The 27,815-nt window shown below is 44.0% G+C and overlaps 2 protein-coding genes across 8 annotated transcripts in view; one reads left to right on the top strand and one right to left on the bottom strand.

Annotated features, from left to right (window-relative positions):
- LOC104311110 (alcohol dehydrogenase 1) overlaps positions 1 to 27,815 on the bottom strand; it is a 58,822-nt gene that overhangs the window by 13,815 nt on the left and 17,192 nt on the right. The window contains exon 1 of one of the 7 annotated variants that reach the window (XM_069784118.1): positions 12,922 to 13,054. The exons of the other annotated variants lie outside the window; for them this stretch is intronic. The gene's annotated coding sequence lies outside the window, so the exon portion shown is untranslated. Of the gene's footprint in view, positions 1 to 12,921; positions 13,055 to 27,815 lie in introns of those variants that run through there. 7 annotated transcript variants of the gene reach the window in all.
- C1H4orf17 (chromosome 1 C4orf17 homolog) lies at positions 7,744 to 26,111 on the top strand. The gene is made up of 9 exons (XM_069784162.1): positions 7,744 to 8,314; positions 18,603 to 18,831; positions 20,625 to 20,726; positions 21,322 to 21,377; positions 22,799 to 22,963; positions 23,499 to 23,580; positions 23,983 to 24,139; positions 24,438 to 24,481; positions 25,413 to 26,111. Exons 2-9 carry the CDS (start codon positions 18,729 to 18,731, stop codon positions 25,502 to 25,504), a joined length of 801 nt encoding a protein of 266 aa, XP_069640263.1. The 5' UTR covers positions 7,744 to 8,314; positions 18,603 to 18,728; the 3' UTR covers positions 25,505 to 26,111.

Below are 27,815 nucleotides of genomic sequence, written 5' to 3'. Positions count from 1 at the left end.
TTTAGGTTGGAAAAGACCTTTAAGATCATCCAGTCCAACCGTAAACCTAGCACTGCCAATTCCACCACTAAACCATGTCCCTAAGCACCACATCTACATGTCTTTTAAATACCTCCAGGGATGGTGACTCAACCGCCTCCCTGGACAGCTGGTTCCAATGCTTGACAACCCTTTCGGTCAAGAAATTTTTCCTAATATCCAATCTAAACCTCCACTGGCGCAATTTGAGGCCATTTCCTCTCATCCTATCGCTTGTTACTTGGGAGAAGAGACTGACACCCACCTCACTACAACCTCCTTTCAGGTAGTTGTAGAGAGCGATAAGGTCTCCCCTCAGCATCCTTTTCTCCAGGCTAAACAACCACCATTCCCTCAGCCACCTCTCATAAGACTTGTGCTCCAGGCCCTTCACCAGCTTCGTTGCTCTTCTTTGGACACGCTCCAGCAACTCAATGTCTTTCGCCTAGTGAGGGGCCCAAAACTGAACACAGTACTCGAGGTGCGGCCTCACCAGTGCCAAGTACAGTGGACAATCACTTCCCTAGTCCTGCTGGCCACACTATTTCTGATACAAGCCAGGATGCTATTGGCTTCTTGGCCACCTGGGCACACTGCTGGCTCATATTTAGCCGGCTGTCGACCAACACCCCCAGGTCCTTTTCCACCAGGTCGCTTTCTTCCCCAAGCCTGTAGCACTGCGTGGGGTTGTTGTGATCGAAGTGCAGGACCCAGCACTTGGCCTTGTTGAACCTCATACAATTGGCTTCAGCCCATCGATCCAGCCTGTCCAGATCTCTCTGTAAAACCTTCCTACCCGCAAGCAGATCAACCCTCCCACCCAACTTGGTGTCATCTGTAAACTTACTGAGGGTGCAGTACTCTATCCCCTCATCCAGGTCACAGATAAAGAGATTAAACAGAACTGGCCCCAGTACTGAGCCCTGGAGAATACCACTTGTGACTGGCCTCCAACTGGATTTAACTCCATTCACCACAACTATTTGGGCCTGGCCAGCCAGCCAGTTTTTCACCCAGCAAAGGGTATGCCCATCCAAGCCATGAGCAGCCAGTTTCTCCAGAAGAATGCTGTGGGAAATGGTGTCAAAGGCTTTGCTAAAGTCCAGGTAGACAACATCCACAGCCTCTCCCTCATCCACTAAACTGGTCACCTTGTCATAGAAGGAGATCAGGTTAGTCAAGCAGGACCTGCGTTTCACAAACCCATGCTGACTGGGCCTGATCACCTGGTTGTCCTGTATGTGCCATGTGATGGCACTCAAGATGATCTGCTCCATAACCTTCCCCGGCACCATGGTCAGAATGACAGGCCTGTAGTTCCCTGGATCCTCCTTCTGGCCCTTCTTGTAGATGGGCGTCACGTTTGCTAACCTGCAGTCAACTGGGACCTTCCCAGTTAGCCAGGACTGCTGATAAATGGTTGAAAATGGCTTGGTGAGCACTTTCACCAGCTCCCTCAGTACCCTTGGGTGGATCCCATCCAGCCCCATAGACTTGAGTGTGTCTGTGTGGTGTAGCAGGTCACTAACCATTTCCCCTGGGATTATAGGGGCTTCATTTTGCTCCCCGACTCTGTCTTCCAGTTCAGGGGGCTGGGTACCCCAAAACCATGGTTTTACTATTAAAGACTGAGGCAAAGGTGGCATTAGGTATCTCATCCTTTTCTGCATCCTCTGTCACTATGTTTTCCCCCACATCCAATAAAGGATGGAGATTCTCCTTAGCCCTCCTTCTGTTGCTAACGTATTTATAGAAACATTTTTTATTGTCTTTTAAGGCAGTAGTCAGATTAAGTTCTAGTTGGGCTTTGGCCTTTCTAATTTTCTCCCTGCTGAACCTCATGAAATCCTTGTAGTCTTCCTGAGTTACCTACCCCTTCTTCCAAAGGTCAGAAACTCTCTTTTTTTTCCTGAGTTCCAGCCAAAGCTCTCTGTTCAGCCAGGCTGGCCTTCTACCCCACCACCTCATCTTTCGGCACATGGGGACGGCCTGCTCCTGCGCCTGAAAAATGTCTAGCCTTCCTGGACTCCTTTGCCCTTCAGGACTGCCTCCCAAGGGACTCGGGCAACCTAAACAGGCCAAAGTCTGCCCTCTTCAAGTCCAAGGTAGGAGTTTCTGCTGACCTCCCTCCTTACTTCGCTGACAATCAAAAACTATCATTTTGTGATCGCTATGCTCAAGACAACCTCCAACCATCATACCACCCAGTGTAATACAGTGTATTACAGTGTAATAAAATATTTTTGCTTTATACAGCAGTGGTCATAATTAATGTCTCATGCTGCTTCTTGAGAGTACAGAGCTACAGATACCACAGAAATTTTGCCTGCTAAGGTCATCTCAAAGTTCATAAACTAATTTCATAAATGTATTGATTTATGATAATGCTGCAGATAAGCTATGACTGCTTGCAGTATAGCAGATACTACATGTTGTGCTTGCAAATCTTCCAAACTGTGTAGTCTTTGTGGCACAGCTAAGGTAGAGGAACCTCACATAAGCCCTGTGTTGGCCAAGCTTACACATGGACACTATGACTCCAGCTGCATGGATTTTATCTAGATGGAAGTAACAAATGATTTCTCCTGCGTACTGCTTACGGTAATGAGGTGACAAAATATATTGTTTGGTTACAGAAAATTGGCCAGTTTATCTTGTATTCCCCCTCAAGAAGTTATGGGCTTGCTACCACCTTGCCCTGAGCCCCTTTTCCCACTAGCCAGCCAGCAGAGCCCTCACACTGCATCCCCGTCACATCAGTTGCGAAAGACCACACATACGGATGGCCAACCCCACAAAGCAAAAAAGACTCATTCCTCTCCCAGCTAGAGGAAAATCTGCTCCCCGGCTCCCTGCACACCCCATATACCCATACATCTCTGACCTGAGAGTGGAGTGACAGCTCAAGATCTCAGAGCAGAAGGCTGGGCACCTCCGGGAAAGTGTAGGCAATACCACTATCACAGAGGATGGTTTGTCAGGTCAAGCTGAAAATTTGTGAGGTGTGGTGCAATTAAAAGATTGGTAGTATAACACAAAATGTCAACACAAAAATAATGTATATAAACCCCCCCCTCTAAATTCTCCCAGTAAGGCCTTCAAGGTCATTCTGTGTACTCTGTGTTGAAATACATCCAAAACAACATGACTTGCCTTCCTGTAATGTGCTGACAGTTCTACAAAGCCTCAGGAGGTAAGACCTAGTGACTTGCCCTTCCTAGAAAAACTTGGATCAGAATGAAGTATTTCTAGTCCAGTCTATTCCTTGACAGTTATCTTTCTCCTTTACCCCCTTATTCTGAAGTTCCCATCCCTTTTCCTTATTGGTCTCTTCTCTGATCCCTTTATGTTTCCTTTCCCCTCAAAACTCTCCTCATCTCTTTAGCTATAAGCACATCAAGTCCATGAAATGTTTTTTTCAGGGAATGGAGCTGAGGCCATCTGGAAACCACCTCCTTTGGCCAGAGTGGGTACCTCCAACGGGGAACACTGGGCAGTGGATCCTGTCTGCAGCCCATGCAGGGGAAGGTGGCATGGTCTTTAGGACGAAGGTGGCAAGAAAAAGGACTGCGCATGGTGCCAATGAAACACCAGCTGACTTGCATAACTATATTGCAGAAGCTGCTTTATTTGAATTGCTCTGCCAGATTGCGCAAGATGCCGAGCGTGGGGCCCAGGCTTAAGGTGTACAGCGGCCCTCACACGCAGGGGAACTACAGTGCCGCCCCTTTAGGACTTGCTCACACAGTCCCTCAGGCTCAATGCTTTGCTCTGATACTTGCCAGAAAATACTTAACTGATCCCTAGAAGCCATCCTCCCCCCTTTTAGGGCAGTTCACTATGAAGAGAATTTTTTCTCTATGCTTATTTACGTATTGTATTCCTTTTTACGCAATTAAAATATGAGACATAATTCCTTTATTGTTTTTTTATCTCACTTTGCCCAACTGAACATGTGGCACTAATGTTCTCTCTCCAGTGATTTATTAACCTCAGCAGCTCCCAGTGAAATGTAGCGACAGAGGCAGAAGAGAAAGAACTGGAGTTGTTAATGGCTGGTGAGCTTGCACACAGAAGTTAGGAGCAGCAAACAAAGGCCCGTTCATGCAACTCCAGGTCATCCTCACTTGGGGACTGTAACTCAGGCAAAGGACATGAAACACTGATCATGCTCAGCAGACTGTAGCCATAGCTACAGTTTCTGACTACAGGCGCTTGTAGTGGAAGGTGGTTCTTCTTTACTTCACAGGCAGTACAGCTTGCTTCCCACTCCTCACTCCTACCAGAGCTGAGCAGCCTTGCATCGCTTGCTTTCCTGAATCAATGCAGGAACTTGACTCCAGGTAAAAAGAGAGCTAGCGGTTTCTGAAACAGCCTTTATTTAACATAAACAAAATTAGTTCTTCCGCACTGAACCTAACCCAATTTAACAGGAGAATATTATAATCACAGCACAAGTGACCTAACTCTTTACAGAAAAAAAGCTTTTAAGGGCAGTTATGCATCACAGTTTTAGCAGCAACAATACATTCTGCCCTGCAAATAATAAAATGCATATTATCTTTAGCTAATATTTAAGCATTTTTAAAAATTGGTTTCTTTTTCCTGCATCTACACTGTTAATATTTATTTTTAAGCTTACCAAGGTACGTGTATGTTTTGTTTTAGACAGTGATTTAGCTGTTAAAAGATAAACAAACAAATATAGTTTTAGCCTTCTGGAGGGTCTTTAAGTTGAAAATTCAGCATTTCTTCCTACTGTGTGATAGCAATTTCCAAGTTACTCCTTTACAAGTCACTTCTTACTCTTCAGAACTTGATAACCACAAAAGATTCAGCTCTGGGCTCCACAGGTTAGTGGTAGATGATAGAAAAAAAATGCAATATTTCTGAAGTCCCACCATACACAGTACAGAAGCTGTGACTGCTCAGCCCCTTTGTATTTTTCCACCTGCACATTTAAGGATGTTGTGCTGGTTTTGGCTGGGGTAGAGTTAATGTTCGTAGTAGTAGCTAGTATGGGGCTATGCTTTGGATTTGTGCTGGAAACAGTGCTGATTGATAACACAGGGATATTTTCGTTACTGCTGAGCACGGCTTAAACAGAGCCAAGGCCTTTTCTGCCTCTCAACCCACCCCACCAGCGAGGAGGCTGGGGGGGCACAAGAAGTTGGGAGGGGACACAGCTGGGACCCACCTGACCCCAACTGACCCAAGGGATATCCCAGACCATATGACATTGTCCTCAGCAGATAAAGCTGGGGGAAGAAGGAGGAAGGGGGGGACGTTCGGAGTGATGGTGTTTGTCTTCCCAAGTAACCGTTCCGCGTGATGGAGCCCTGCTTTCCTGGAGATGGCTGAACACCTGCCTGCCGATGGGAAGTGGTGAAGGAATTCCTTGTTTTGCTTTGCTTGCGTGCGTGGCTTTTGCTTTATCTATTAAACTGTCTTTATCTCAGCCCATGAGTTTTCTCACTTCTACTCTTCTAATTTTCTCACCCATCCCACTGCGGGGGGGGGGGGGGGGGGCGGGGAGCGAGCAAGTGGCTGTGTCGGGCTTAGCTGCTGGCTGGGGTTAAACCACGACAGATGTCCAAAGGATCAGGTACATGAAACACTGCAGGTGCTCATTAGTATGAAGTGCAGAGATAAAATGGAGCAGCAGGTAAGATCCAGAGCTAGCATGCAGGGCAGGTCAAATGAAACCTGTTCAAACAGCTTAGGCACCATATCTGAAGGTTATACAAATGTGCATGACAAGGCAATGGAGCTGAATTAAGCAAGCACGGGATGATGACATCCAGTTTTGTGAGGAGATAAACAAAGACTTGCAGAAATAAACACCAATACATTCCCAGAACACACAGAAAATAAGTAAATTGCTCAGGGGACAATGCCTCATTCATTTTAGTAAGCTCAAGAACAAAAGCCAAAGGTGGAAGCTGCTGCAAATTAGCTGGACACCAGTTATGAAAGTCTGTGCGTTTAGAGCAAGTATTAAAAAAATTTGAAGAGGAAAATAATATCTAAGGAGAGTACTGAATCAAGTATGAACACCCCCTTTTTAAATAATGCCTTTTATCTTCCTTTTAGGTCTCTGAAAAATCACAGCCAAGTGAAAAACAAAAAGGAACAAAAGGGAATGAGTATGAATCAACAGCTTTATTATATACTGGCTTTAGGAGTGTCAGTAGCAGACGCTGTTCCAGCTAACAGAGCTACCTTCTTGAAAGAGAGACAATTAAACTACACATTTCAAAGATGGGCCAAATTTTAGTCAGCCTTAGATTTGGAAGTCATACTGAAGTTCATCTCTACCTTTCAGAGTAACTTATCACAAGAAGAATGTGTGCTTACTCAAAGCTTATTTTAAAATCCCCCTGCACGGTAAATGGATACTTTCCAATAATATGAACCAACACCAATAACAGCACGGTGAACCTATGATCTTCAGTGTGATTACCTAATGAGCTGCATGCTGGATCTATGACATATCCTGAGCAGTGAAAAGTTTTGTTTAAATCAAAGAAATGCTGGAACTCTTCAAACTTCTCTGACCTTATCCTCAAGCTCTAAGGATTTTAGGAATGCCATCTTCAAGATCTATTTTACAAATAGGTAAATGCATTGTTAATTCACACAAGCCACCTAAATCTGCCCAGTGCACAGCAGAATCTTCCTCTGGAAGTTCTGTGACAGCGCTCGCACTGAGCTACCACCTTAATGATTCAAAACAGATTAACCTCCAAATGTGTTGTTACAGCCATCTACATCACTGCAAAGTGTGCATCAGCAGCGTGACAGTACCGATAAACCAATACATGTTTACATCGTCATCCATCCATTGATTTTCAGCTAACTATGCATTTAAATAGCTGATACCTGATCTTTCTTGAAGCTTCCAACAGGAAGGTTCAGGTTATGAAGCAGTTCCAGAAAAGGGACAGATGTCAGTAGGTAACAATATTTCAAAGGCAAGCCCAATAGTCCTAGGCGGCACTTCAGGCTATTTTCTTTTTGAGTTCCTTGGCTCTGGGGCACAAAGAGTGGGCACAGCCACTCTCCCAGCTGCAGCTGGCAGTCAAAGTGCCTCAAGACCGCCCTGAGCTGAGGTGCTGATGTGCGTTTTTGGAATAACTGGTCAGTGTGGATCCCCTTGGCCAGCTACACCCCTGTGCAGCATGCCAGCTTGTACTGCAAAAAACACCATCAGTGGCCAACTTCTTGACTGAAAGCCCCTAAGATGGGATTACTCAGAGAGGCTCTTTTCCACTCAAATAATTCAGATGCCCTCCTGAAAAGTCTAGAATCAAACACAATTGCTCCATAAGCAAACATAGGGTCAATGAGCATATATGACAGGGGACAGGAGTCTATGTGGAAACCAAATTAAAGATAGATTGACCTGAATCCAGGAAAAGGACAAGCAGGGGGCCAGTACACTAACCTGCAGTAGTACAGTGTTTGGGAAATTGGCACAGCACAGGTGCAGATGAATGCTGCTGGGGTCCCTGACTTCAGAAATCTAGTAGATCTGTCACGTCCCACCCACAACCAGGGGGGCTGAGTCTCAGTGGGAAGGGAACGAGACAACAGGCTTACTTATGGCACCTTGCTGTGACCTCCCTGTTGCATGCCACTAAAGTTAAGTTTGCCTATTTCATCCAGAAGGTTTGACTTTCTGCCATATCCCCTTCATATTTCCTGCTTCTGAGACTTTCTTCTCAGGTTCATCAAGCCATACTTTCTTTATTGCCTTTCTAATGTTTTGTTAGACAGGTGTAAAGATCTCTGGATGTATTCTGCTGTTCAGCAGCTGCTCAGGATTGCTGAGTAATAGTTCTGGCAGTATCCAAAACTTCAAAGCTCAGCAATGAAAATCAGAGCTTTCATAAGCAGAGCAATGATGTCTGATGGTGAAACACAGGGATCATATTCTTCTAGAGCTTCTGTGCAGCTTTTCTTTTTCATGTTCTGTTCTCCATCTCCATGGTGGCCAGGGAAAAAATTGACTTACACTGAAATAAGGAAGATTCAAATTACACTGCAGAAAAAAAACTTCCTCTGGGCATGGATAGCAAAAAAGGTAGATTGCTTGGAGATGGTGTGGCACCATCATCTTGGAGGTCTGTAAGACCTGGTTAGACAAGTGTGCCAGAGCTGATCTTCCCTGGGGACAGCAGGGTGAAGCAGAGAACTTCCCTGCCTATTTTTCTACAGTTTTGTTAACTTTGTGTAGCTGAAGCTAGGATTCAAAGAAGGATTTTTCTTTAAGAAATGCTTGAGAACACTGCAGGTGAGTATTTATTTGTGTTACCAGAAACTAATTTCTTGTCTTTTCCTATTATAAAACAGTACAGTGATTAATCTCTGCTTCCAGTGCAATGCCTTAGTGGGCCATGCCTGAAATATGCAAGTGTGTCCATCTTGAAAATCTTGAGAATAAGACAGCCAGGCCTGTAGATTGCAAACAAGGAATAAATGTGCTTTCTTAAATAACATGCCACAAGCTAGAACACCAGAGTGCCAACCAGTGCTATAACTTGCATACAATATGTAAATCCAAAATGCAAACAAAAAAAATTAAAGTACATTTAGTGATCTCCAAAGCCAGCAGTATGTGCTGCCTGTAGAGCTTTGTTGGCTTTCCTTTTCAGTCCCACCTCACCTTTTCTGTGCGCGCCACTGTACAAGGGGAGCTGGAGGAAACTTTATGCCCACCACCAGCATATCTTTGGATCAGAAATGCAATTATGGTTGTCAGGTACCAGTAAAATAAATAGGTGGAAAGAAAAAGCTTAGAGAAGCAAAGCAATTTACTGCCTGATTTTAGCCTGAAATCAGAACCAAGAGGGGCACTTAACCACTGAATAAATGTTCCTACTTGTTAAATAATCATATCTGGCATTACTGAACACACTAAATCCACTCCTGAAAGGAGTGATAAAATCATGGAATTCCGTCATGAGGAAGCAGGTTCCCAATTGATAGTAAGCACTGATAATAACTGCCTTGCAATGTCTCCCAACTGGCAGTTCATGAAAGGATCCAGATCTTCAAATGTTACAGCAGCCCCTCCCCTCGCAGCCTGGAGATATTTGAACATAGAAAGATCAGAGGCTTTTATCTACCATTTCTGTTTGTTTTGTCAGTATTTACTCACAGTTGCTATTTATTGTCCCAGGCTGTTCTGCTCGTAAACTGATTTTAGCTAGCAACTGCCACAAATGCAATTGAAAACAGAGATGGTATTTCTTTTGCCTGAAGAACATCTGGCACTGAGAAAGTTATCTTTGTATCTCCATGATATGATCCTGAATGCTTCTTTCTCTATCACTATAGAGCTGGAGTTGGGAATTGTGGGAATGGGGACAACAAAGTGGTTCATGGTTTTACTTTACTGTAGATCTTTATGTAGGTCATAATCCTCTGAATTGCATAGGAAATTGCACAGGACTGCTACCAGGACTGTAGCTAAAGCTGCTTACTCTATAATCTATTTTTTTTTAATCAAGAAGTTGGATGCCATTTGGAACAGATATTGTGTCTCTCCAGCTTTGACTAGAGGTCTTTCAGAAGCACCTTCCCACGGACACAAAGATAGCCCCTCCCGAGAACCACTGCTTTAAGAAACATTAACAAATTTTGAAACCAAAGGAAATTGCTGGAATCACCCACCAATCCAGACTTCTTTCAACTACCTTTCACCAAGACTTTTATCAATAACTCCCAAAGCATTTTCAGCCAGCCTTTTATTTCAAGATTTCAGTTGCTGTTTGATCCAAAGCTGAAAGAAATCTGTAATGCTCTGCTCTATCTGCCCCATCTTTCTCAACTTCTGAGTTCTAGCTGGGTGCAAGATCTAATGTACCTTTAAAACTTAATTCTCCAGCTCAGTTTTACACTTCTACAGAACATCATAGCTGTTTTCCTATACAGATAGGCATTGCATAAATCCTTGGATTTGATATTCTGTACATGCAAATCCCCAAATCTAGCTCTGAGTTTTCCCTATGTATCCACCCAGCTTATGTGCCAAATCTTTCTTGCTTTCCACAAGACTTAGGCTTTTGAAAATAGGACTTCACGTTGAGCCCAGACTCCTCGAGGGCGGTCCAAGGTAAAGATGGTATAGATAACTGATGTGAAGATATAGATAAGAATAAGTTTCAAGAGTAACTTAAGATCCTTCATTATGTCTAAACTGGTGGACCCAGGCACGAATTCAACCTTTTTTTTTCAATGTCAACCTCAATTAACATTTGGAAAATGTTTTTCATACAGCAACAAAATACATGTCCAAAAGAGCTATTCCTTTTAAAATTTAAAAATCATCTTAGTATTTTTATAGCACTATAGTGGAAGAAATATGGGTCAGCTCTGGGGAAAGTGTGAAAAGGCAAAGTGCCAGAATTACTGGCAGATTCCAATACCTTAATAATATTTCATCCTTTCACCTCCCACTGAAATCAACTGGCTGAGCTGAATAAGGGAACCATACGGTATCCAAACATCACAGAACACATAACTTTGGCAACTAACACTACTGCTCTTCACCTGACTCGATCAATTCTCCCTTTCTCCTTTTAGATATGTCATCATCTCTTCAACGTTTAACACATTATGACGTTGTCTTGCAGCATCAGCAGTAGTACCTCTCCATAGGCATCCTAGTCACTGAATTAGATTGTATTTCCCAGTCAATGAATCTATCCCTCTGCTTTGTAAAAACCAAAAGTTTTCCCAAATGATCCCTGTCATCGGTTTACCAAATAAAGTTAAGCTCCTTGTACTGCATCTCAGGGAAGTGCTGTTCCAGAACCTCACTTTCATTTGCTGTATTTGGATAAAGACAATACTGCACTATGTGAGATCTTAATGGCAGCTCCCTTTTAGTGAGTCCAGCTGGCTATTTGCTTAGGTTGCTTTTATAGCAACTACTTGTAAATCCCAAGCGATTATAAAAAATTAAGTATACTGGAAAAACAAGGTTTGCAGCTTGCACTCTGTTCTGTAGGCAGACAGTCGTGGTCCCCAGTAAGCCATTTTGTTGTCATAGTTACTCAAAAATTAACTGAACAGAAGTATGAAAGACTTCTACCTTGCAGTCCCTTCCACATTCTTTGAATTTCTTGAATCCTTCCTTGCAACAATGCCCCGCTGTTTCTTACATGTAGCAAAGATGCAGGTATTTTCTGTTAACTCTGGCTCTCTTGTGCTCTTCCCCCATCTATAGACGCAGAGGATTCATGAGGAAGTAGATCCACAATTTCATGCCAACCTTGTTGGCTTTATTTAAAAAGAATTGATAAAAGTGTTTTCAGGAACAAAATGTACATCTTAACACATGCCCCACAGGTCCTGACACTTTGTGTCCCCACATGTGACAACTCAAAATCAGCCCGTGCTTCATGCTACCTCTGTGCCTCCGCGACAACAGCCTCTTCTCTACATGGGCCTTACAACAAAGCAAATGGTAACAGGCCATTTTGGGTTGCAGGATCAGAAGCTAGCAGCTGCATGGACCCTTTCTTACAGCTTCTGCTATCAGCTGCCTTCTCTTCTTGAAAAGATTCCATAGCATCTTAGCCTGTAAGTTATCCAAACGTTCGTTGTAATGACAAAGAGTCACACCAGTCAGACTCCTCTTTTTCCCCCCCAAGTGTAAAAAAACCTCCCCACACTTCTTCCATTTATTGCTTTTCTCCAACTTCTTGTGGACAATGCCATATATTCCCACTTCTGCTGAGTACAAAAAGAAAGTGTGCCCCATTTTTCTGCAAAAGACCTTAAAATCATGACGAGCAACTTAAATGTAATTTATTGATGAGCCAAAGTTTTTACCCTCTTCTTTGTTCCCAAGATGGCTTGCAAAACCTACAAAACCAACAAAAAATTAAATGAGTATCAGTCACTCACAGGTACAATGTCCTGAAATAGCTGCACCTGGAGACCACAAGCTAATGGACTGCTATGGCCCCCCTGTGCGACCAAAAGCACTGATTCTGGTCCATCATCACAGGGAGGGAAAAGTCATCTCCGACAGCTGTGCTTTCTGGAATATGAGCAGTGGTAAGGAAATAGGAGCCTGTGAAACCCAGACACACAAAATATCCTGTGACTTAGTGTCTGAGTCTACATAATAACGCTTGTAAACTTGGAGGGTTTCTAAGGCGACCTGAAAAGTGTACTGGAGTTGCAACTTCAGTGTAGCAGGAATCTTGTTTTTGTGGACAAAGCACCGTTGGAGAAATCTCCGGCAATAAACAGTGGCCACACTGCAATGTAGATTTCTAGATTTTCTTCCTGTTACTAGATTCAAACTGCAATCGCATGACTACATTTAAGATCCTTACTGGTCAATGCCTGAAAATACATTTTTACACTTACTCATTTAACCCCATTAACCCTACTTGATGATGACAATTTCACCTGTTGAAACTATGTAGCACTGCACTTGTACTCTAGAAAAAATCATCCCTAAAATCTTGTCCAAAAGTATGAATTTTCTTGAACACAAAACCCCAAGGTCAGGTGATTTTATAGTCCTGTGCAAAGCCTTTTTTTCTGTGTCCACATGCAAGTATTAATTCTCTACAGAAATCGGTTATTTCTGGTCACGAATATCCTCACGTTAAAGAGGAAGAGTGCTAAAAACATAAAGGATGGAGGTACACAAGCTCTTCCCTCTGCTAACGTCAGGCAAAAGATGTGGCTGTGCTGCTGCCATGGTGGCGCACAGTTCAGAATTGTCAACAGAATCGGTTCTAGAACCTCCCCGGATCACCAGCCCTGCGCCTGTCACAGCTGCTCAGCAGAGCAGACAAGCCAGGCTGCTGCTCGCTCAGCTGAAGACCCCTACCCAAGGAAAGACGTGAATCCCTGCTACAGGGTGAATGTTACCTGCTGCAGCAGGCAAAAAGGTACTGCTGACTCAGCATCCTGCCAAGGAGGACCTCTACTGCGCTGTTTCTCAGGTAGTTAGACCTTTCTGTCCATTACATCACTTACACACTTTCCAGGTACAGACTGAGAACTAGTGAAAAAGCAATAAATGACCTAAGTTTCATTTTTTCTCAAGAACCCATTAGCACAATCAGATATAAGACTACTCTAAATAACTGTTGTACACATCCTTTGTAAGGAAACAGGAAGCCTTTAAGTATTTTTGAATGCTGCAATGATAATCAACATTTTGTGTGTGATTTTACCTACAATACAAAAATGACAGTGCTGGCTGGTAACATTGTTCTGTCAAACATCCAATTGTTCATGGTATCGCTGCATTTAATTCTACTAATTTAAATATTAACAATGTCGTAAGTTGCTGTTTTGGTAAAGTAACACGCCTAAAATCCCCAAAACATATTGTACAAGCAATTATTGTATATAATACTCTGAGGTTGCTAAATAACTAGTGAGATTCTAGAAGTATGTTTCACAAGACAGTTTAGATTACCAAAGAAAACCCACTAAACAATTTATTAAAGAAGAAAACCCTCCCACATGAACTTAATTTTAAAAAACTTCAGTTAGATATAGTTAGTCCTTTATAGGTAGCCAACACAAAAATGTAAGTAGGATTATGTAGAAAAACAGAAGGCCCAGAATAAAGAAAGTGTTTTCTGCTCTTCCAAGTTACTTTATACACTATTTCGAGTAAGCATCTAATCTTAAGCATATGGAGAGGATATTTTATGGTAAAAAAATTTATAAGGGTTTGGAAAAGCTAGTCTCCCAATTAATTTTTTTTTTTTTAAGTTATAAAAGTTGGCTGAGAAATACAAATGCAATCAGGATGTTACACAAAATAGCCATTTTCATTACTTCATTGTTCAATCTATCCACTACAACCAAAATCAGAAGATGTGTATTTTTACTTTTGATATCAGGAGATACAGGTATTTTAAATTTGAAAAAAAAAAAAAGGATGAGCTTGCTGTAAGCTACAAACCATTTGTATGAACCGTAGCTTCCACCCTGCCTCCTCGTGCACTGAAATGTGATGACTCACAGGTGACTAACACTGACCTTGCCCCATTTGGTTTGTCAGGGCATAGGATGACCTTAACACAAGACCTTCAACTATGGAATTTATACTTTTTGATTTCAGTTGGGCAAGCCTTCTCACGTCTGTGGACCTTCTATGCGCATTGCAAAATCTGTCAGTTCACTTGAGTTTCTCCCCTGGTCAGATGTAGTTATGGAATAAAAATGTAACCATGCAAAACATTAAGAGCTGCTTAAACAGATGTCCTGTCCTTTGCCAACCCTCTTTTCTCCACATATTCCTTAAAATATGCTGCTTCCTGACCCCAACAGATAACTGACAAATGCTTATTCCATTCTCAGCCCATCCAGGCTCTTACAATCAGCAGCCCTTACAGGTGAATTTCTTATATTTGCATCTTAGAATGAATCATAGAATCCCAGAATGAATCATAGAATGGTTTGGGTTGGAAGGGACCTTAAAGATCTTCTAGTTCCAACCCCCCCACCATGGGCAGGGACACCTTCCACCAGACCAGGTTGCTGAAAGCCCCATCCAACCTGGCCTTGAACACTTCCAGGGACGGGGCATCCACAACTTCTCTGGACAACCTGTTCCAGTGCCTCACCACCCTCACAGTGAAGAACTTCTTCCTTACATCTAATCTAAATCTACCCTCTTTCAGTTTGAAGCCATTACCCCTCATCCTATCACTACATGGCCTTGTAAAAAGTCCCTCTCCAGCTTTTCTGTAGGCCCCCTTTAGGTACTGGAAGGCTACTGTAAGGTCTCCCTGGAGCCTTCTCTTCTCCAGGCTGAACAACCCCAACTCTCTCAGCCTGTCTTCACAGGAGAGGTGCTCCAGCCTTCTGATCATCTTTGTGGCCATCCTCTGGACTCAATCCAACAGGTCCATGTCCTTCATACGTTGGGGGCCCCAGAGCTGAACACGGTACTCCAGGTGGGGTCTCACGACAGTGGAGTAGAGCGGGAGAATCACCTCCCTCGACCTGCTGGTGACGCTTCTTTTGATGCAGCAAACACACATGGCTGGGTTATGTTGAGCTTCTCATCAACCAACACCCCCAAGTGCTTCTCCGCAGGGCTGCTCTCAATCCATTCTCTGCCCAGCCTGTATATGTGCTTGAGATCACCCCAACCCATGTGCAGGACCTTGCACTTGGCCTTCATGAGGTTCGCACAGGCCCACCTCTCAAGCCTGTCAAGATCCCTCTGGATAGCATCCCTTTCCTCCAGCGTGTCGACCACACCACACAGGTTGGTGTCGTTGGCAAACTTGCTGAGGGTGCGCTCAATCCCACTGTCCGTGTTGCCGACAAAGATGTTAAACAGTGCTGATCCCAATACCGACCCCTGAGGAATGCCACTCGTCACTGGTCTCCACTTGGCCATTGAGACATTGACCACAACTCTTTGAGTGTGACCATCCAGCCAATTCCTTATCCAGCAAGTGGTCCATCCATCAAATCCATGTCTCTCCAATTTAGAGACAAGGACGCTGTGTGGGACAGTGTCAAATGCTTTGCACAAATCCAGGTTGCTATTCCCTTATCCGCCAACGCTGTAACCCTGTTGTAGAAGACCACCAAATTTGTTAGGCATGATTTGCCCTGAGTGAAGCCATGCTGGCCGTCACCAATCACCTCCTTATTTTCCATGTGCCGTAGCATAGTTTCCAGAAGGATCTACTCCATGATCTTGCCATGCACAGAGGTGAGACTGACTGGCCTGTTGTTGCCCGGGTCTTCCTTTTTTCCCTTTTTAAAAATGGGGGGTTTATTTCCCCTTTTCCAGCCTGTGGGAACTTCCCCAGACTGCCAGGACTTCTCAAATATGATGGATAGTGGCTTAGCCACTTCAGCCACCAGTTCCCTCAGGACCCATGGATGCATCTCATCAGGTCCCATGGACTTGTGCACCTTCAGGTTCCTTAGATAGTCTCGAACCTGATCTTCTCCCAACGGTTTTTCATTCTCCCACTCCCTGCCTTTGCCTTCTGTGACCCAGGCAGTGTGGCTGGAGCACTTGCCAGTGAAGACTGAGGCAAAAAAGTCATCAAGTACCTCAGCTTTCTCCATGTCCCGGGTAACCAGGTCTCCTATTTCCTTCCAGAGAGGGCCCACATTTTCCTTAGCCTTCCTTTTATCACCAATGTACCTATAGAAGCTTTTCTTGTTGCCATTGATGGCCCTGGCCAGGTTAAATTCTATCAGGGCTTTAGCCTTCCTAACCTGATCCCTGGCTGCTCGGACAATTTCTCTGTATTCATCCCAGGCTACCTGTCCTTGCTGCCACCCTCTGTAGGCTTCCTTTCTGTGTTTGAGTTTGTCCAGGATCTCCTTGTTCATCCATGCAGGCCTCCTGGTGTTTTTGCTTGACTTCCTCTTTGTTGGGAGGCATCACTCCAGAGCTTGGAGGAGGTGACCCTGGAATACTAACCAGCTTGCTTGGGCCCCTCTTCCCTCCAGGGCTTTATCCCATGGTACTCTACCAAGCAGACCCCTGAAGAGGCCAAAGTCTGCTCTCCTGAAGCCCAGGGTAGCGAGCTTGCCGTGCGCTCTCCTTGCTGCCCTAAGGATCTTGAACTCCACCATTTCATGGTCACTGTAGCCAAGGCTGCCCTTGAGCTTCACATTCCCCACCAGCCTCTCCTTGTTGGGGAGAACAAGGTCCAGCACAGCACCTCTCCTTGTTGGCTCCTCCATCACTTGGAGAAGGAAGTTATCATCAACGCCTTCCAGCAACCTCCTGGATTGCTTATGCCCTGCTGGGTTGTCTCTCAAACAGATATTGGGGTGGTTGAAGTCCCCCATGAGGTCCGGGGCTTGTGAACGTGAGGCTGCTCCTGAGGGTCTCATCTGCTCTGTCTTCCTGGTCGGGTGGCCTGTAGCAGACCCCCACTATAATGTCACCTGTCCCTGCCCTCCCTTTAATCCTGACCCATAAGCTCTCGGTCAGCTCCTCATCCATCCCCAGGCAGAGCTCCACGCGCTCCACCTGGTCATTGACATAGAGGGTGACACCACCTCCTTGTGTCCCCTGCGTGTTGTTCCTAAAGAGCCTGTATCCTTCCATTCCAACACTCCAGTCATAGCAGCCATCCCACCATGTCTCCGTGATGCCAATAAGATCATTGCCCTGCAGGCATGCGCACGTGTCTAACTCCTCTTGTTTATTCCCCATGCTACGTTTGTTTGCATAGAGGCATTTAAGCTGGGCCCCCGATGAAGCTGACTTACTGGCTGGAGTGACTGGAATTCCTTTGTGCTGCTCTTCAGGTGCTCTCCTGCTGACCTGTGATCCCTTTCTAGGCTCTGGGCATTCACTGCTGGCACTGGCATCAAACTGGTACGAGTGGGATGGATTGAGGTTCCCTTCCCCCGGCAACTTTAGTTTAAAGCTCTCTTCACCAGCTTGGCAAGCCTGTGACCGAAGATGCTCTTCCCCTTCTCTGACAGATGGACCCCATCAAGCCACCAGTAGGCCACGTTTCTCAAAGCGAGTCCCATGGTCTAAGTAGCCGAACCCCTGGCTGTGGCACCAGTCCCATAACCATTTGTTGATTTGCCAGGTTTGACTGGCTCTTTCAAACCCCTTCCCTTTGACTGGGAGGACTGACGAAAAACGACCTGTGCTCCAGAGTCCCTTACCGCCGCTCCCAGGGCTCTGTAATCCTTCTTGATACTCCTCAGACTGCTCCTGGTTGTATCACTGGTGCCCACATGAAACAACAGCAACTGTACAAGGCTTGGTGGTCTCCTGGTGATATCCCTGATACAAGCCCCCAGTAAGCAGCACGCCTCTCTAGAGAGTGTGTCAGCTCAGCAAATGGGTGCCTCTGTACCTCTCAGAAGAGTGTCACCTACTACTATCACCTGTCACCTTTTCTTAGTTGCGCTGGTTGTTATACAGGGAGCAGACTGGGCTGCCTTACTTAGCTCGAGTCTCTCCTGATGTAACTCTTCCGTGTGACATCTGCAAGGTGCCTCCAATAAACTGCCATTCTTAGGATGTTCCCAATCTTAGACGTTATGGTACTGAGTATTCTAAGCAAGTGCCAGAGGCAAAGAACAGTGTGAACATTAATGACTGCTACTACAGGAAAGGAAAAAAACCAAACAAGTTAATGGTAATAAGCTACTAGTCTATTATTCAACCCCTAAAACCAAAATCTAGAACAGATATCAACTACTAAGAGACATGGGACTGCCCCTCTGCATACACAACCCTTAGCAAAGATAGAAACCAAAAAGGCCTTGATGTCTCCTTTGCTGTCATCACTTGTCCCTGCAGTTCTTGTCACAAGTCAGAAAGCAATCCACTCCCCCTACTTCAATACAGTCTGTTACTACGAAAAGGTGTCTCAGATATGCACAGGAAGGAGCGGCACACACAAGCAGCGTTGGTTGCCCGAGGTAACTACCTAGGAGTGGAGCAGTAGGTAGCTTGCTTCCACCCTCCTGTGCTTCTCCAAATTGTATATGAAAGAGGTAGAAATAACAAGAAAAAGAGTAATTGAAGTTTCCACTACCTTTCAGTCTATGTGAGTTCATGTTCTTTACTTCACCTCCAGTGTTTGGCCTCAGGCAATCAGCAGAAGAGCCAACCTGCTCTGCAGAAAGACGCTCCGCAAAAGAATAAGAAAGCTTACACAACAAATACCGATTTCTTGTCAGTGTATGAACCTCAGTTCAACCACATGTGGAAGTATGACCGAAGTTACTCTCAGCCTAGCTGCTCAGGGGGAAAGTACTACTTTTCCAGGAACATTCCCCATCCTAGGATGGTCTGTCACATGCCAGGTAAGAGTTGTTGAGGGACCACACAGATAGCCTGGACAACTGCCCTGGCAAGCACAAAGAGAAATGCGAGTGTAATGTGATTTTGTTCCAAAAGTACCCACGGCTCCTGTTTCCTGTTTCTAAGAGAAGCATTTAATCAAAAAAAGCCATTACCTTAATTTTAATCCACTAAGCATCTTTACCTGTCCTCAGCAATGAATAATCTCAGGTTGGTAACGTAAAGGTTAGCAGTACTAAATTCTTTACAAGGTACAACTACAACTATTTTACCAGGACAACTGTCTGGGATTTCTTTTAAACTAAAATAATTTCCTTCAAGCTAAAATAATTTCTTCCTCTTTCCTTCTGTGCTCACAAGTGTACCATAAGTGCCAGAGACAGGTTGTCACAATTTTCTTCTCTATTTCACTCTCACCTAAATAATTCTTGTACTTTTCCAGGAGCAACATATTACACAATGCAGCATTTAATAAGAGTAACCTGGTGCTCTAAAAACACCATGCTGCTCTGCTGTGTACTAGATCTAGCTGTGATTACTCTGCCTATACCTGAAAGGAAGTCAAAGTCAGTGTGCCATTTGCATCAGCATACGAAATAGTACTTCTAGGGATTAGCTTTTGTTTCAGAAGCTGACCCTGTAGGTTTGCACAAAGACATCTTTCTGGCAGCGGCTGAAGGAAAATTGCTGATACAAGGCGAGATTTATACTGCAGAAGGAACAGAAGAGTCATGAAGGGGAAAAAAGGTCTCTGCTGAGTTTCTTGGGGACTGTTAGAATAAGTAGGTATTTCCTCCGGATTGGTATTGGTAGCTGATGAGTCTGTGATACAACTTCTGTAATAAGGGATGAAGGGTGATGCAGGACCAAATCAGTCTGGAAGAAAATTGGATTTCTTGCATCTTGGAAGGGGTGCCTTTGAAGGAACAAGGCAAGACTCCTCCTTTCAGACCGACCACCCAGCATATTAATGTACACAACGCTGTGTACCTGTGTGTGCATATATATGTATATATAAAATCTACCTAACGTAAAACCATAGAACACATAAAAAATAAAGTATGTATTTGTGTGTGTATCTCCTCTCTTTTTCTAGAACCTGGTAAAAAAGACAAGCTGGCCACAGCCAGCAAAGACCAAAGTCTTACACGGCTTAGCCAGATTAATTTGGTGGATACATTTGTACTCTCAGTAATGTTTAGCTGTAATTACTTTCTGCTTAAGATTTGTCTTATGTCAGATACTAAACAGAATCAAGGTTCTGAAAATCCTCATCAGCTACTTAATAGCACTGCTTCTTTGTCATGTTAAATCCAGTTTGACTTACAATAATGATAAAAATAGTGGTTGTTTATAAAATTCCTTTTACCCTGGCTAAGAAAGGAGGGTTCTAGTTCTTCATTAAATGCTGCAACTCTCATTGAAAACTACAAGCTTTTTAAGAGAGGTAGAACAATGATTCTTATCTCCTGACTGGCATTGCGAAATGAGCATTCTTCACCCTACCCGGCCACTCTCCAGATTTTATCTGCAACGTCATCACTGTTCAGGTAGTGATTGATCACACCTTCCTCTGTAACAGACTGCTTACGGCCCTCTGCCATCTATTCAAGTATGCCAAGTTTATTCACTGTCTACACACCATTCCGTAAGCCCTGTATTATTACACACAAATTTCAGGTTTGATACCCCTGTTTTCCACTCTTCCAGCCGAGACTCTCCTTGGAGATCACCTGCTAAGTTAACTGCGGGTGTTTATTGTAGTAAAGACTGTATCCTTCATTTTTTTGCACAGGATTAAACAACGCTCCAGTCTGCCTTGTACGAAGCAGCTTTTCAAGAGAATTCCCACCTGCTGGCAACAGAAGGGAGCTAGGCACTGCACAGTTCATGACACGTGAGTAGAGGCACCGAACTGCCCTATTATACAGCAGCAGAAGAGGAACCTGAGCTGTTAAAGATGCAACCGGGTCTCAGTCAGGGCACTGTGTCATCACAGCTCAGGTCCAGGTAAAGGGAACATAGGGCAACGAACGTACATTTAAAAGGCAAATATTTCTTCCCTTCTATGTGTGTTAGTCACCACATTTTACAAGATTTCTCCTTGCTAATTCCACTTGCATCTTCATAGCTTTTAGAGATTATATGCACGCTAGACATCTAAGAACTTCACAATTATCAGCAATTATGCCATCCGTAAGCAACACTCTGCAGTAGTAGTTACACAGCACTATAAGTATGTATCCATGAAATACACTTTCCAGGATTTTCTTCAGATTTCTTAGGCATCTCAGCAAACAATTGCATTAATGTACTATGTGAGGTAGTAAAAGCACGCAAAAAAGGAAAGAAATAGACCCCCTTAGAGGTATCTAAAATATGGCTTGTGCATTTTAGCGATTAAAAATGCCCCCCGCCCCAATATAACATAAGGTGTATCTTATGGCCTTTATTCTTCAACTTGAGAAAACACTCTGCCTGTTGATTTCCAGAAGGATGTGCAGATGTTCCTGGAAGGATTCAAAATAACCCTTCTTCACCTGAAAAGGTAAGGGAAAAAAAGACACAGCTCTTTATTTTGGCACTCTCTCTCTCACTTCTCAACACTGTAACCTGAATTGACAGTCTCAGACTGCTAAGGAGGACAGTGCAGAACCAAAAGGAGGGATGTGAGGATCCCATGTGTAGAACACGAGAGCTTGGAAGGGAGATGGTGTCAAGTAGGGTGATAACTAAGCTATAACTGTATCACTTTCAGCTCTGTAATGTCACTGTGCTTTGCTAGCAAGAAAAATGGCCAAACCCAATGAAGACGGGAATAAAATTCACTTTGTTTCAAACTGCTGAGGAAAAAAGGTCGCACTATACAACAAACAAGCACAAGAAAAAACTTCCTCCCCTCACAACGCAAAGATTCTTTAGATTACTTACTGCCAACAGTTTTACTTTTGCTGACACTGTTTTGTAGAAGCAGCACACTGGGCTTGAGGTCCAACTTTGCTGCTGTGTTCATAAATTCCAGTAAAAGATTCTTTCTGCAATAACTCCTTAGTCTCAAGCTGCGGGCTATCTAATTACTCGTCTGCCCTATTGCGACTGTACGAGAGCTGAGGGCTAAGTCAGTATTCCGTTACGAACAGTATCACAAGGAGGATTGCACACTCTTGAGAAAACGGGAATGCAAGTGTTTCTGCACTGCTACTGGACAGCAGAGGGCACTACGAAGACATTTTGCAGTAAAGATGCTAAAAAGAAGGACTCGCTTTTCTCCTAACTTTTCTACTTTTAACTGGGGGTGGGGGTCTCTCTAAATGTTATGTGGTTCCTGAGCTGGGTATAGTAAAGACCATGCTTTATTTTTACTGTTCATTTATACATGCAAAACACAGTTCTTCAAACTGCATTTACTGTGGTTTGGCTGCAAAATAACTACATAATGGACAGATACCGTCATATAGCCTCACTCAGTAAACTAGTTTGTTAATAGCTGTTAGCTGCCTTTTGCTTTTCCTCTGCACTTACAAACAGAACCTTCTGCCAATCACATTTTAATTCCTCGTCCTTTAATAGACTGGTGAAGCCTGCACACAGAGAAATGAAGAGTAGTGGCTCAGCAGCATGCTACAAACCCATGATGGAAAAGCAAACAGAGCACAGGGGTCCAGATTTAATCCCTTTCTCATCCGATTTCCATCAGTAGTTATCTGGCATCACTTTCATTCTCCTCCAATGTTACGCATTATGCCACGGATATCTACTATTAGTGACTGTATATTAGAAGCTGTAACAATTAACCTATCCAATGAACCTACAGGTGGTTATATTCAACCAAATAACAGTTTTAGATGTGTTTTCTGTTGCACAGCCTTGCTGGGGACTCGTGTTAGCCATACACTTCACGTTGCCTTTAATTGCTGCTTAAATGGAGTCAAGCCATTCCTTTACACGTTGTTTTCTATTTTGGAAAAGCTTTTGAAAAAACAATTCCAAGCCTCTGCACAACCTGCAAATAGAGAGGGAAACCACGTCATGTCTCTCACCCAGCCCTCCACTCCACTCATCAACTTGGATTACAGTCCTTGCATCCAGAATAATGTGAATTCTGACTCGAGCTACCTGGATCAGAAAATAAAGGTAAGACAGGAGTGCTACAGTACATGGCTTCCTATGATGTTACACATTTTTATTTCTCCTGAGGATGGCATGGGACTTTATTGGTCAGATTCCCTTCCCCCGCTGCCCCAATGCGGAGTCTACTGACTTTTGTATTTAGCATTTACTCTTGAGTTTCCTTCACCTGACCACAAGCTGCTATGGGCAGTCACTGGGGGAGCAATGCAGCTGGCACACGGGCTGAAACTTGTTCTCTAAAACCAGCCTGCAAATATTACATCACATGCAAGGGGTTTTATATGTAGTAAACACTGCTTAGGATTTCCTTCCTGTGTCTCTGAAGTGCTGTGTACATGGCACTCGCTCAACATCACCTTTTGCAGACTGCTGTCCTTAGCTCACACCGTGGCAAAACTGATGGGACATCTTAGGCTAGGCAATTTGCACAGCTGTAGAACTGCACACTCACACAGCTAGAGCTTAACTAAAACACATGCAAAAACTGTTGCGAATCAGCTTCTCTTCCTTCATGGTAACCATCCTGTACATCTTCCAGGTGCTGGAAAAACTGAGCGAAATTTTGCAGACAGATTCACTTACCGAGATCCAAAAATGGTTCGCAAGGGCAAGTAAAAAAGGTAACACATGCATCTGCATCCCTTTCTGAAAAATATGCGCTCTTGTACATTTGCATAAACCCCTGAAATTCTCATAGACCTGAACTGGAGGGGGTTGCTGAGGTGGAAGGAATAGGATGCAGTGAAGTGTGCTTGGCCCAGTTGTGGCTGTGCTAAGCCGTAAGGTGACAGTACATAGAAATTAGTCACTCAGACCTCAGCGCACTCAGGTTTGGTGCAGGGTGGAAAAACGTGCTCTCCCAGTGGAGCTGTGGGCTGGGGGGAGGCAGAAAGCAAACAAAACATGTCTCTCTGATGTCCTTATGCCCTTTGAAAATGAGGTAAGGGAACTCCTGAATTCACCCCTAAACATCCAGATCAGCAAGTGGGAACTTTAATAACATTTCTACCTTCACATTTCAGAGAAAGACTTTGTGTCCAGTCTGATATATTCAGAACTGACTGACAAAGCTGTGCTGAATTCTAAGGAAGGTACAGCAGAGAACATGAATAGCCAGAGTCTGCTAACGCCTCTCCCTACTCTTCAGAAAGTTCCAGGAGGGGACATGAATCAGTCCAGGTAAAATCTGATGTGAGGTTGCTAGGATTAGGGATAAGCCAAACCTCATAACCAGAAATGTTTGTTTTCTCCTCCCATGAAAAATGCAACTTTGTGATTGAAGTTTATCATGCACAGCCTTAATCAAAAATGCTCCTAACTACAAACAACCCCACACTTTTGGATACAAATTTAGTTATTACAGGAACATCACGAAGTTTTAGGAGCACTTGAAACCCCTTTGAGAAAAACCTCCCATATATTGCAGTGCACAGTTTATACCAGTTGTAAAGTTAGACGTTCTTTCTTTTTCATTCAGGTCTTCGGCTAAAGAATCACTGGCAAGTCGAAATGTGAAACAGAGTAAGTAATGGAAATTATAAATGCGTCTAGGACGCTAGTCACCAAACAGTACAGGGACTGTGAATGTTCAGAAGCTCTAACTTTTGCCTTTGCAGCAGGATGCAAATTAGAATCATGGAATCATAGAATTCAGTGACAATATGAGAAATGACATTTAAAACCTGAATTTAAGTTCTTTAAGAGCTAGATACCCAAGACCCTCCATTCTTGCAGCCACTCAATTAGTTTCTCTTGATACAACATTCATGTAAATCTTCTAACTGGTGTAACTCAGAAATACAGCAAGGTGAGGGACATGCGTACAATTGCACCTGCCTCTTGCTAGAAAGAGGCACTCAGACACACTTGTCTCAGAAAGAGGCACTAATTTAATCTCTTCACTAAAATCTGCTCCTGTAAATTACATACAAGCTGAAACTCCTGCCAATGAACTTTGGGATTTGCCCTCATCTAACATTTCTCCCTCACTCTTTGCAGGCTAAATCAGGCTTTCTCAGACTTTTTCAGCTACCAAAGCCTACTTTTGCATCTTCTACCCAGTCAGGGCAAGCCAACAATACTGGCACTCCCAAGAAACACCACTATCACCTCTTTGTGTCCCTTCTGAAGCACACAGGCAACAAAAGTCAGTCCCATACTACGTTATCATTTTAATAAAGCCATTCATGCCAGTTTGAATGCTACCAGCATTTACTATTGTTTGTAACGCTACTGGAGGAGTGGGTGAAGAGTAATCTTACATAAGAACGAGAAGGAAAAAGAAGAAACCTCCAAAGCAACCCTCTGCTTTTCGAAGTGGTGTCCAAGGAGGCTTCTTTGCTAATGAGTGGATGTGCTTCTCATCTGCGTATGGAACAAAGCCAAACCAGTCTAACATAATCCTAAGCCTATCCTGATAATATACAGCTTTCTTTTTCAAAATGTTTTCCAGAAAGGGAGAAAGAATGTCATTTGCTTTCAAGGCTGAGGAACGGAGGTCCAGCACAAGCAGACACACTGCTCCCAGGGAAGAACTCCAACTGAGAAGGTGCTATGGAAACAAGAGACCATCCTCCCTTCACACTCTTATCAGAAGTCTGACCTGTGCCACAGCCACTCCAAACAACAGACATCCCCCTTTCCAGTGGAGCCCCCCCTATTCAGAGCCACTGAAGCATCTCCCAGTCACCACCACATACAGAAATACGTATTCTTAGCAGTTATATCATAAAGATATCTGTTCAGACTCCCTGTTAAAATAATTTTATGCTCATTATATTTAGTCCTCAAGCAATTCAACCAAACCATGCTGCAGAGGTACATGAGAAGTGCGCCAAATGAAAAAAAGGACAGAGGCAACACTTTTGGGCACCAGATTCATTGTTTTGTGTGACTCAGCCAGGCCTGCACAAAGAGCTCTTGCGTGCAGACTTGACTCTACAGTCACAGACATACTGGGGTAAGAAGAGGGGCACACACACATTATCTGCAGAGATGCACATCAAGCCCTAGGCACTGGAAGAAAAAAAGACCCCGGATTTTCAAAATCTGGCCTGCAGACTGACTGCAGATGTCTGCCTCACAGCAAGCTAAAATTTGCTTCCATAGTTCTCATTATTAGTAGAGAAGAATCACAAACTGTAGTATCCAATGGGGGGAGGAGGGGGAACATGGGACACGAATGGGATAGGATGACACCAAACAAACATTAAAATCACCATGCAAACCTCAAGCCATTGAAACAGAGGCCAACAGTGACAGAAACACATCTGGCCCTTTTTCAGGCCTTGTGAGTGAACTGTGAAAGGAGAAGAATTGGGGTTTATCTGTTTTAAACATATCTCTGTCAATCTATTCTCACAAAACCAAAGAAAGGTGATAAATCGACCCTACTTCCATTTATTTTCCAGAGCAAGATTATTCAGTGCAGACAGGCTCATTCAAAACATCTGGCTGTTTGACGGGCAAGGAGAAAAATCCTGTTAGCACAGCGTTAAGGAAAGAGGAGCTTAGCTCAGAGCAGAGCTCAGTATACTCTTTCCAAGAGCCCCTGCCTTCACTTCAAATCATGTCTACTGTAGTAACAACTACCACCTCCATTCCCATTTCCCACTGCAGGAGAGGGCTATGTTAAGACCTGGGGGACAATCTCAGCTCTGCTTTCCCTTGGTGCTCACTCACTGCTGCACATGCCTAGCCATGCTAGAGCACCAGATGAAGCAGGCTGGGGGGCTTGAAGTAACCTGTAGCCGCAAATCAATGAATGGAGTATTTGTGAATGGCCAGCAGAAGGCTGGTCACCCAGAACAGTCATTACACAGGTCCACTTGCCAACTCAGACCACAGATGCAGAAACTCATTTCTACAAAATGATTTAATGGGTATCAATTTAGCAGATATGTAATTTCTATACAGCTGTGCAAGAGTATGAGCCTGCAGGACATGGTAAATGGGAGCAGAGCTTCGAGCAAGAGAGGAGCTGGCAGTGCTTTGAAACTTCCCTTGTGTCTTAGGTGTAAACATTACAAAGTCAGCTGAAACTAAACTGGAAACCAAGTGAACTGGAAACCAAACAGCAGGGTTGAGTGACCACACGCTGACTGAGCTGTGGTAATGACTTAGTGAATGGGGCAGATACTTGACCAAATGCTTTTGGGCCATACTCAGATTGCCTTAATTCCATGTAAATCTCTGTCCTTAGTGTTTCTTATCAGCTGTCTCCCAGCATCATGCTGCGTTAGCTGAGCCTGAAAAACTTAATTATGCCTCAGAGGCTCACTGCCGAACAGAACCAAAATTAACGCAACCACGTTAACATAGTCTTTCAACAGCACGGTTGCATTTCCTTCATGAAGCTGACAGGTTACTGAGCAACCATGTTAGAGCCAGAAGGGTGACTGATAGTTTGCAAGGACAGTTACAGTCGCATCTTCTCAGTCATTCCCCTTCCCAAAGCATCTGTTACCGTATTTGCTAGATGTCTGAAAATAAACCTTCCTCAAGGGCACTTCACCCATCCTAGTTGTGGTGGGTTGACCCCGGCTGGACACCAGGTGCCCACCAAAGCCGCTCTATCACTCCCCCCCACCAGCTGGACAGGGGAGAGAAAACATAACAAAAGGCTTGTGGGTCGAGATAAGGACAGGGAGATCACTCAGCAATTACTGTCACAGGCAAAACAGACTCAACTTGGGGAAAATTAATTTAATTTATTACCAATCAAAATCAGAGTACGATAATGAGAAATAAAACCAAATCTTAAAACACCTTCCCCCCACCCCTCCCTTCTTCCCAGGCACAGCTTCACTTCTGAATTCTCTACCTCCTCCCCCCTCAGAAGCACAGGGGGACAGGG

Source organism: Haliaeetus albicilla, chromosome 1 (genome assembly GCF_947461875.1).
Source record: "Haliaeetus albicilla chromosome 1, bHalAlb1.1, whole genome shotgun sequence".
Taxonomy (NCBI): Eukaryota; Metazoa; Chordata; class Aves; order Accipitriformes; family Accipitridae; genus Haliaeetus; species Haliaeetus albicilla.
The sequence above is the reverse complement of the archived record's forward strand: the minus strand, read 5'-3'. Positions and strand labels throughout refer to the sequence as shown.